This window comes from Coregonus clupeaformis, chromosome 9 (assembly GCF_020615455.1).
Source record: "Coregonus clupeaformis isolate EN_2021a chromosome 9, ASM2061545v1, whole genome shotgun sequence".
Classification (NCBI taxonomy): domain Eukaryota; kingdom Metazoa; phylum Chordata; class Actinopteri; order Salmoniformes; family Salmonidae; genus Coregonus; species Coregonus clupeaformis.
This window is the reverse complement of record NC_059200.1, coordinates 5,087,277-5,098,346: the sequence shown is the minus strand read 5'-3', so window position 1 is coordinate 5,098,346 and position 11,070 is coordinate 5,087,277. Positions and strand designations below refer to the sequence as shown.

General features: G+C 41.3%; 1 protein-coding gene across 1 annotated transcript in view; it reads left to right on the top strand.

The window, feature by feature from the left end:
- Window positions 1-859: 859 nt before the first annotated feature.
- The window catches only part of igsf5a (immunoglobulin superfamily, member 5a), a 32,950-nt gene continuing 22,739 nt past the window's right edge, over window positions 860-11,070 (top strand). The window contains exons 1-2 of the mRNA XM_041886949.2: window positions 860-948; window positions 1,408-1,485. Of these exons, the coding sequence (XP_041742883.2) occupies window positions 1,443-1,485 (43 nt within the window). The 5' untranslated portion in view covers window positions 860-948; window positions 1,408-1,442. The remainder of the gene's footprint in view (window positions 949-1,407; window positions 1,486-11,070) is intronic.

The following is an 11,070-nucleotide window of genomic DNA, read 5'->3' as shown; positions in this document are numbered from 1 at the left end:
CTCATTGCTTGGTTTTTCCTCTGACATGCAATGTCAACTGTGGGACCTTATATAGACAGGTGTGTGCCTTTCCAAATCATGTCCAATTAATTGAATTTAGCACAGGTGGACTCCAATCAAGTTGTAGAAACATCTCAAGGATGATCAATGGAAACAGGATGCACCTGAGCTCAATTTCGAGTATCATAGCAAAGGGTCTGAATACTTATGTAAATAAGGTATTTCGGTTTTTTATTTTTAATACATTTGCAAAAATTTCTAAACCTGTTTTCACTTTTTCATTATGGGGTATTGTGTGTAGATTGCTGAGAAAAAATATTTATTTAATCAATTTTAGAATAAGGCTGTAACGTAACAAAATGTGGAAAAAGTCAAGGGGTCTGAATACTTTCCGAAGGCACTGTATGTGGGTCAGAAGTATGTGGCCCCATGTTGGAAAACCTCAGATTGAAAATGCTGTACTTACACTAAAACATGGCAGCTAATACAACACATGGGTGTGTCTGCTTAAATGCTGTTGTGTGTTTGTGTGTGTGTGTGTCACAACACAATCACTATGAGGTATTAATCACCCCAGACGACACCCCAGATGTGTCATGGGGGGGTCAAAGCCCCCAAAGTAATCTGTTGGGTAGACGACCTACCTCAGTTGACTCTCTGGTAACCTTCTGCTCTACCAGCAAGCTTAACTATGCCAATAACCACTATGTAAGAAGGTGAAACTGTGACACACACTCAAACAAACACTTAAGCACTCACACAAGTGTGACTGATAAGGGGACTGTTATATGGGTGGACCTTGCTCTCTGTAGAGGGAGATGTATATGGGGAAGTGACGCTACATTTGGTTTCACCTGAACAGGTGGAGTCCCTCTATTTACTAGGTCTGATTCAACAGGAAATTAACCTTGGATCCATTTTAGTCATCACTCTGAAATTCTTCAACAAGTAAGTTATTAGAATGATGTATGTCGATGTACATTGGATCTCAATAGGAATATTTCCTAAAGAAAAATACAATTTAAGAATGATCTTGTTTGTGGTTGTTGAGGGAAAGACTTAGGGAGGAAGTACGATTCTGTAGGTACTTTGGATGGACGGATCTGTGAGACTGCAATTATTGAAATATATTTTGTTTCAATAATATATTTTCTTTGATTAATGTTTGTTCGAGAAGATACGTTATTAAGATATAATGTTTATGTTTCTGTGGCTGGGCTGCAGTGAGTCTTTGATCAGCGATCAATCAGAGAATGTGTGTGTGTTTTTGTGAACAGGGGAGTTCCTCACACAACATACCTTGGTGAAAAATGTAGCGTTCAGAGCTCAGGTCTGTGTGAATGTACAGTATTTTGCTTCCCGCTGGGTTGTTTCCATGCCATTGTGTTTGTTGTTTTTATATTTCAGCCAGGGAATATTAGCATGACTGTTACCTGGGCAACATGGCCAGTGTTTTCTTCACGTTGATTTTACTCTATACAACAGGTGAGCAGATCTGAATATGTTTTGCACACATTGACACACTACATTGCACTATCCCATATACTCACAATTGAAACAAATATACTGAATATGATAGGATGGGACAAAATCCATAGTTGACGTCGCCATTGGGATTACCCAAACATTTCCCTGTTTATGAAAATAGATATTAGTGAATAAACATCAAAACTCTATTTCACTGAACGAACATGAGAACCCAGCTCAGCATATAATTTATCCCTGGCTTCATTTTGCCCTAATCAGACTGGGAGTGATTAAAGCTGTTAATTTGACACGGAGGCCTTCTCATGTTTATCACAGCCATGCAGAGACATACAGGAGATGGGTGCAGGTCTCTGATTTAACACGCCTAATGGATCCGGCTTTACGTTGACTACACCAGGCTATATTACTTCCTGCTTAAGGAAACTTTATGAGTCAGGTCTCATCCTTAGGATACTGCAGTTTTTTTTCGATCACTTTGGTGCAATTTTCACAAGTATGTGGTAAATTTTCACAACTCTAAGCACAAAAATCTAAACAGATCATCAAAATGGCTCATGTTTCAAAACTGACTGAGTACATTTATATATTTGTACCTCATAAATGTATCAATTTGACATCAATTTATTAAAGAAGGTAAAACCAAATCATATACAGTGAGGGAGAAAAGTATTTGATCCCTGCTGATTTTGTACGTTTGCCCACTGACAAAGAAATGATCAGTCTATAATTTTAATGGTAGGTTTATTTGAACAGTGAGAGACAGAATAACAACAAAAAAAATCAGAAAAACGCATGTCAAAAATGTTATAAATTGATTTGCATTTTAATGAGGGAAATAAGTATTTGACCCCCTCTCAATCAGAAAGATGTATGGCTCCCAGGTGTCTTTTATACAGGTAACGAGCTGAGATTAGGAGCACACTCTTAAAGGGAGTGCTCCTAATCTCAGCCTGTTACCTGTATAAAAGACACCTGTCCACAGAAGCAATCAATCAATCAGATTACAAACTCTCCACCATGGCCAAGACCAAAGAGCTCTCCAAGGATGTCAGGGACAAGATTGTAGACCTACACAAGGCTGGAATGGGCTACAAGACCATCGCCAAGCAGCTTGGTGAGAAGGTGACAACAGTTGGTGCGATTATTTGCAAATGGAAGAAACACAAAAGAACTGTCAATCTCCCTCGGCCTGGGGCTCCATGCAAGATCTCACCTTGTGGAGTTGCAATGATCATGAGAACAGTGAGGAATCAGCCCAGAACTACATGGGAGGATCTTGTCAATGATCTCAAGGCAGCTGGGACCATAGTCACCAAGAAAACAATTGGTAACATACTATGCCGTGAAGGACTGAAATCCTGCAGCGCCCGCAAAGGTCCCCCCTGCTCAAGAAAGCACATATACATGCCCGTCTGAAGTTTGCCAATGAACATCTGAATGATTCTGAGGAGAACTGAGTGAAAGTGTTGTGGTCAGATGAGACCAAAATGGAGCTCTTTGGCATCAACTCAACTCGCCATGTTTGGAGGAGGAGGAATGCTGCCTATGACCCCAAGAACACCATCCCCACCGTCAAACATGGAGGTGGAAACATTATGTTTTGGGGGTGTGTTTCTGCTAAGGGGACAGGACAACTTCACTGAATCAAAGGGACGATGGACGGGGCCATGTACCGTCAAATCTTGGGTGAGAACCTCCTTCCCTCAGCCAGGGCATTGAAAATGGGTCGTGGATGGGTATTCCAGCATGACAATGACCCAAAACACACGGCCAAGGCAACAAAGGAGTGGCTCAAGAAGAAGCACATTAAGGTCCTGGAGTGGCCTAGCCAGTCTCCAGACCTTAATCCCATAGAAAATCTGTGGAGGGAGCTGAAGGTTCGAGTTGCCAAATGTCAGCCTCGAAACCTTAATGACTTGGAGAAGATCTGCAAAGAGGAGTGGGACAAAATCCCTCCTGAGATGTGTGCAAACCTGGTGGCCAACTACAAGAAATGTCTGACCTCTGTGATTGCCAACAAGGGTTTTGCCACCAAGTACTAAGTAATGTTTTGCAGAGGGGTCAAATACTTATTTCCCTCATTAAAATGAAAATCAATTTATAACATTTTTGACATGCGTTTTTCTGGATTTTTTGTTGTTGTTATTCTGTCTCTCACTTTTCAAATAAACCTACCATTAAAATTATAGACTGATCATTTCTTTGTCAGTGGGCAAACGTACAAAATCAGCAGGGGATCAAATACTTTTTTCCCTCACTGTATGGATGTGGCTGTAAATACATAATTCTCCATCCGCCAGTGTGCTTCACTAGGACAAAGTGGAAAGAGTCACTCTTGTGTGCTACCATTTGGAATTATAGTGCAGTGTACAATTCACTGCTGAAATACCTTGGTTGTATTTAACAATATATTCCACTAATTTTCTGAATTTCATTGATACACTCACTGTAAGCTGATGAATTTTGTCAAGCAGAGAGACAGGTGATACTGTATCAGTTGACAAGTCAGGTAGAAAATGTTGCATGGGGCAGAAATGGAAAACAATACCGTTCTACGTTTTTACAGTAGCCAACTGCTTTACAATACCCCTACATTTGAAGTCGGAAGTTTACATACACCTTAGCCAAATACATTTAAACTCAGTTTTTCACAATTCCTGACATTTAATCCTATTAAATATTACCTGTCTTAGGTCAGTTAGGATCACCACTTTATTTTAAGAATGGGAAATGTCAGAATAATAGTAGAGAGAATGATTTATTTCAGCTTTTATTCCTTTCATCACATTCCCAGTGGGTCAGAAGTTTACATACACTCAATTAGTATTTGGTAGCATTGCCTTTAAATTGTTTAACTTGGGTCAAATGTTTTGGGGAGCCTTCCACAAGCTTCCCACAATAAGTTGGGTGAATTTTGGCCCATTGCTCCTGACAGAGCTGGTGTAACTGAGTCAGGTTTGTAGGCCTCCTTGCTCGCACACGCTTTTTCAGTTCTGCTCACAAATTTTCAATATGATTGAGGTCAGGGTTCAATTCTCGGGCCGACTCTATTCTCTGTGTATATCAATGATGTTGCTCTTGCTGCTGGTGAAGCTCGGATCCACCTCTATGCGGACGACACCATTTTGTATACATCTGTCCCTTCATTGGACACTGTGTTAACAAACCTCCAAACGAGCTTCAACGCCATACGACACTCCTTCCGTAGCCTCCAACTGCTCTTAAACACTAGTAAAACTAAATGCATGCTCTTCAACCGAACACTGCTTGCACCCGCCCACCCGACTAGAATCACTACTCTCGGCGGGTCTGACCTAGAGTATGTGGACAACTACAAATACCTAGGTGTCTGGTTAGACTGTAAACTCTCCTTCCAGACTCACATTAAGCATCTCCAATCAAAAGTTAGATCTAGAATCGGCCTCCTATTTCGCAACAAAGCCTCCTTCACTCATGCTGCCAAACATGCCCTTGTAAAACTGACTATCCTACCGATCCTTGACTTCGGCGATGTCATTTACAAAATAGCCTCCAACACTCTACTCAGCAAATTGGATGTAGTCTATCACAGTGCCATCCGTTTTGTCACCAAAGCCCCATATACTACCCACCATTGTGACCTGTACGCTCTTTTGGCTGGCCCTCACTACATATTCGTCGCCAAACCCACTGGCTCCAGGTCATCTATAAATCACTGCTAGGCAAATCCCCGTCTTACCTTAGCGCACTGGTCACCATAGCAACACCCACCCGTAGTCTGCGCTCCAGCAGGTATATCTCACTGGTCATCCCCAAAGCCAACACCTCCTTTGGCCGCCATTCCTTCCAGTTCTCTGCTGCCAATGACTGGAACGAACTGCAAAAATCTCTGAAGCTGGAGACTCTTATCTCCCTCACTAAATTTAAGCGTCAGTTGTCAGAGCAGCTTACCGATCACTGCACCTGTACACAGCCATTCTGAAATTATCACACCCAACTACCTCATCCCCATATTGTTATTTATTTTGCTAATTTTCACCCCAGTATCTCTATTTGCACATCATCTTTTGCACATCTATCATTCCAGTGTTAATACGAAATGGTAACTATTTTGCACTATGGCCTATTTATTGCCTTACCTCCATAACTTACTACATTCGCACACACTGTATATATATATTCTGTTTGTATTTTTGACTTTATGTTTTGTTTACCCCATATGTAACTCTGTGTTGTTGTTTTTATCGCACTGCTTTGCTTTATCTTGGCCAGTAGTAAATGAGAACTTGTTCTCAACTGGCTTACCTGGTTAAATAAAGGTGAAAAAAATTAAATTAAATAAAAAGGGCTTTGTGATAGCCACTCCAATACCTTGACTTTGTTGTCCTTAAGCCATTTTGCCACAACTTTGGAAGTATGCTTGGGGTCATTGTCCATTTGGAAGACCCATTTGAGACCAAGCTTTAACTTCCTGACTGATGTCTTGAGATGTTGCTTCAATATATCCTCATAACTTTCCTTCCTCATGATGCCATCTATTTTGTGAAGTGCACCAGTCCCTCCTGCAGCAAAGCACCCCCACAGTATGATGCTGCCACCCCCGTTCTTCACGGTTGGGTTGGGGTTCTTCAGCTTGCAAGCCTACCCCTTTTTCCTCCAAACATAACGATGGTCATTATGGCCAAACAGTTCTATTTCTGTTTTATCAGACCAGAGGACATTTCTCCAAAAAGTATGATCTTTGTCCCCATGTGCAGTTGCAAACCGTAGTCTGGCTTTTGTATGGCGTTTTTGGAGCAGTGGCTTCTTCCTTGCTGAGTGGCCTTTCAGGTTATGTCGATATAGGACTCGTTTTACTGAGGATATAGATACTTTTGTATTGGTTTCCTCCAGCACCTTCACAAGGTCCTTTGCTGCTGTTCTGGGATTGATTTGCACTTTTCACACCAAAGTACGTTCATCTCTAGGAGATAGAACGCGTCTCCTTCCTGAGCGGTATGACGGCTGCGTGGTCCCATGGTGTTTATACTTGCGTACTATTGTTTGTACAGATGAACGTGGTACCTTCAGGCGTTTGGAAATTGCTCCCAAGGATGAACCAGACTTGTGGAGGTCTACAATTTTTTTTCTGAGGTCTTGGCTGATTTCTTTTGATTTTCCCATGATGTCAAGCAAAGAGGCAGTGAGTTTGAAGATAGGCCTTGAAATACATCCACAGGTACACCTCCAATTGACTCAAATTATGTCAATTAGCCTATCAGAAGCTTCTAAAGCCATAACATAATTTTCTGGAATTTTCCAAGCTGTTTAAAGTCACAGTCAACGAAGTGTATGTAAACTTCTGACCCACTGGAATTGGGATACAGTGAATTATAAGTGAAATAATCTGTCTATAAACAATTGTTGGAATAATTACTTGTGTCATGCACAAAGTAGATGTCCTAACCGACTTGCCAAAACTATCGTTTGTTAACAAGACATTTGTGGAGTGGTTGAAAAACAAGTTTTAATGACTCCAACGTAAGTGTATGTAAACTTCCGACGTCAACTGTATTTCTGATGATTTGTCCTACTTATGTAGCCTACTGTATAAGGATAATTAAACTAAGACTGACATACTTCTCAACATGCTCACAACCTGCCATTGGATACAAGTTATACATTTTTTAAATTGTGCATGTCAAGTAATAGTCAAATACTGTATGGAAAATTATATTTACCATCAGCTATTCTTTCTATTCAGCACTAAAAAAAGAACAGTTTTGAAATGTGTACAGTGGGGGAAAAAAGTATTTAGTCAGCCACCAATTGTGCAAGTTCTCCCACTTAAAAAGATGAGAGAGGCCTGTAATTTTCATCATAGGTACACGTCAACTATGACAGACAAAATGAGGAAAAAAAATCCAGAAAATCACATTGTAGGATTTTTAATGAATTTAATTGCAAATTATGGTGGAAAATAAGTATTTGGTCAATAACAAAAGTTTCTCAATACTTTGTTATATACCCTTTGTTGGCAATGATACAGGTCAAATGTTTTCTGTAAGTCTTCACAAGGTTTTCACACACTGTTGCTGGTATTTTGGCCCATTCCTCCATGCAGATCTCCTCTAGAGCAGTGATGTTTTGGGGCTGTCGCTGGGCAACACGGAATTTCAACTCCCTCCAAAGATTTTCTATGGGGTTGAGATCTGGAGACTGGCTAGGCCACTCCAGGACCTTGAAATGCTTCTTACGAAGCCACTCCTTCGTTGCCCGGGCGGTGTGTTTGGGATCATTGTCATGCTGAAAGACCCAGCCACGTTTCATCTTCAATGCCCTTGCTGATGGAAGGAGGTTTTCACTCAAAATCTCACGATACATGGCCCCATTCATTCTTTCCTTTACACGGATCAGTCGTCCTGGTCCCTTTGCAGAAAAACAGCCCCAAAGCATGATGTTTCCACCCCCATGCTTCACAGTAGGTATGGTGTTCTTTGGATGCAACTCAGCATTCTTTGTCTTCCAAACACGACGAGTTGAGTTTTTACCAAAACGTTCTATTTTGGTTTCATCTGACCATATGACATTCTCCCAATCCTCTTCTGGATCATCCAAATGCACTCTAGCAAACTTCAGACGGGCCTGGACATGTACTGGCTTAAGCAGGGGGACACGTCTGGCACTGCAGGATTTGAGTCCCTGGCCGCGTAGTGTGTTACTGATGGTAGGCTTTGTTACTTTGGTCCCAGCTCTCTGCAGGTCATTCACTAGGTCCCCCCGTGTGGTTCTGGGATGTTTGCTCACCGTTCTTGTGATCATTTTGACCCCACTGGGTGAGATCTTGCGTGGAGCCCCAGATCGAGGGAGATTATCAGTGGTCTTGTATGTCTTCCATTTCCTAATAATGCTCCCACAGTTGATTTCTTCAAACCAAGCTGCTTACCTATTGCAGATTCAACAATCTTGCTTGTTTGTAGGTGACCAAATACTTATTTTCCACAATAATTTGCTAATAAATTCATTAAAAATCCTACAATGTGATTTTCTGGATTTTTCTTTCTCAATTTGTCTGTCATAGTTGACGTGTACCTATGATGAAAATTACAGGCCTCTCTCATCTTTTTAAGTGGGAGAACTTGCACAATTGGTGGCTGACTAAATACTTTTTTCCCCCATTGTATATTTTTTTGTTTTGTTATTGGATTAACTGGTTGTTAAAATGACTAAATGGTGAGCCTATAATGATTTGATGTATTGGTGACTTAAAAAAATGTGCTCATGATATTTCACGGAAAACTTAGATTTAGATTTTGCATGAATGGCTCAGGGGTGAAAGATATGAAACCCCAATGAATGCACAAAGGTTCTGAACATAAGATAGGGGGTCATTACAAGTGTTATCAGTTTAGTTTTGTACTTAGAGTTTTGAAAATATACCACTTTCATCCAGTGGTGGAAAAAGTACCCAATTGTCATACTTGAGTAAAAGTGTCCGCCAGATCAGAGGCAGTATGGATTACCGGGGATGTTCTATTGATATGTGCGGGAATTTGACTGTTTTCCTGTGCTGCTAATCATTCAAAATGTGACAAGTACTTTGCGTGTCAGGGAAAATGTATGGAGTAAAAAGTACATTATTTTCTTAAGGAATGTAGTGAAATAAAAGTAGTCAAAAATATAAATAGTAAAGTAAAGTACAGATACCTAAAAAAACGACTTAAGTAGTACATCTCAGCTATGTTTTTTTAAAAGGCAGTAAATGAGACTGAATGAACTGTTTCGCTGCCAGACAAGGCTCCGCTGATAGCCAGGTGTAACAGTGTTGGGACTGCTTTATGTAGGCCCTAACAGTTTGTGGGCACCGTTTGTCACCGTTATAGTGCAATTAATGTATTGTTTAGTGTTGTGTTGTCTTGTGTAGTGGCTTTGCTGGCATGCATCTAAAAACATTTTTTGGGAGTTTGCCCCACCATGATTTACATGCTAAAATCGCCACTGCTTGATTTGCTCTCCAGGTCCGCAGGGAAGGCAGAGTTTGTCCCTTCAGACACATGAAATAGTTCAAAAGGGCAACAGTTCGCCTACCCGGCGCGCAGTGCAGCTGAATCGTGTTCACCTACCTCTAACAGCCCGAGACCAATAAAAAAAAAATAGAAACTCAATGCTTTATCGTTAGATTTTTTTACAGAAATGTTTGGCGATCGACTAGGAATGCCTTGGAGCTCGACCAGTCGATCGCGAACAACCGGTTGGTGACCAACGCTCTAGAAAGTTGACTGAAGTTAAATCTTCTGCTTCTCTCCATGGGCTGATATTTGCAGTTTCGGGCTACTGCGTGCCCGCGCACAGTTTAGAGGGAACATCGCCTACGAGTAAGATACAATACAAGTTAAATCAAAGCGATTTCACAATGTATGACCTGTGTGGCTCAGTTGGTAGAGCATGGCACTTGTAATGACAGGGTTGTGGGTTCAATTCCCACGGGGGAACAGTGCAAATGAAAATGTATGCAGTTGATAAGAGCATCTGCTAAATTACTAAAAAAGTAAGAGATTCATTTTGCTGAAATCCATGACCTCTCCTTGGAGCTCCATGGGTCTCCTTCAGTGGCGGCTCCTGAAAAAATTCTCAGGAGGGGCAATTTTTCTGATGATTTAGGTGACCTACACACATTTTAAAAAAGATATGTCCAGCAACAACATGAAGACAGGGGCAGCATATAAGTCAATACCAGAAGCATTTATTGACTGATCTCAAAAGTGTTGGCTTACCAGGGTTGGTGGAGCCCTCAGTTTCATCTTTGCCTCGCAAAGCTAACTCAAACACTCCGCAAAACTTCACACACTGGATTAGCCGGCTGAGGATGTGGCGGTTCTTGCTAATGTCGTAGTAAATATATTTGTTATAGTGAATATGGAATATGATATGTTGAGTAAAATGTTGTGCTAAGATCTATTTAGGTCAGGAGCTGGTTATAAGTTCTGTTCCTATCCAATAACAATGGACAAAAGGGTCCTATCTTGTCAGCCTTGTCAGCAGGTGGCCAAGGACAACACCCACGCCATAGGCCTCTCAGTTCTTCCAACTCACGAGTTCTTGCTCTGAGGACACACACACACACAAACACACACACACACACATCATCACTGTTAAACACACACACACACACACACACACACACACACATCATCACTGTTAAACACACACACACACACACACACACACAAAAATCCCCTCTCTTAGGCTGAACATTTGAAGACAGAGAACCCGACTCAGAGCCAATGCAACAGTGACAGTAGCCTGGAGGGGACCTCGCCCAACTCATCAGGACCAATCAGAAGATCAGAACTACTAGATTCAACCTACTTCATTTATTGCATAAAATGTCTGCACACAATGTTTCGGGGCTCTCTTCAGATAATAATAATAATAATAATAATATGCCATTTAGCAGACGCTTTTATCCAAAGCGACTTACAGTCATGCGTGCATACATTTTTGTGTATGGGTGGTCCCGGGGATCGAACCCACTACCTTGGCGTTACAAGCACCATGCTCTACCAGCTGAGCTACAGAAAGTGGATACTCATGGATGCGCATCGCAATTGTAAAATGTCAACA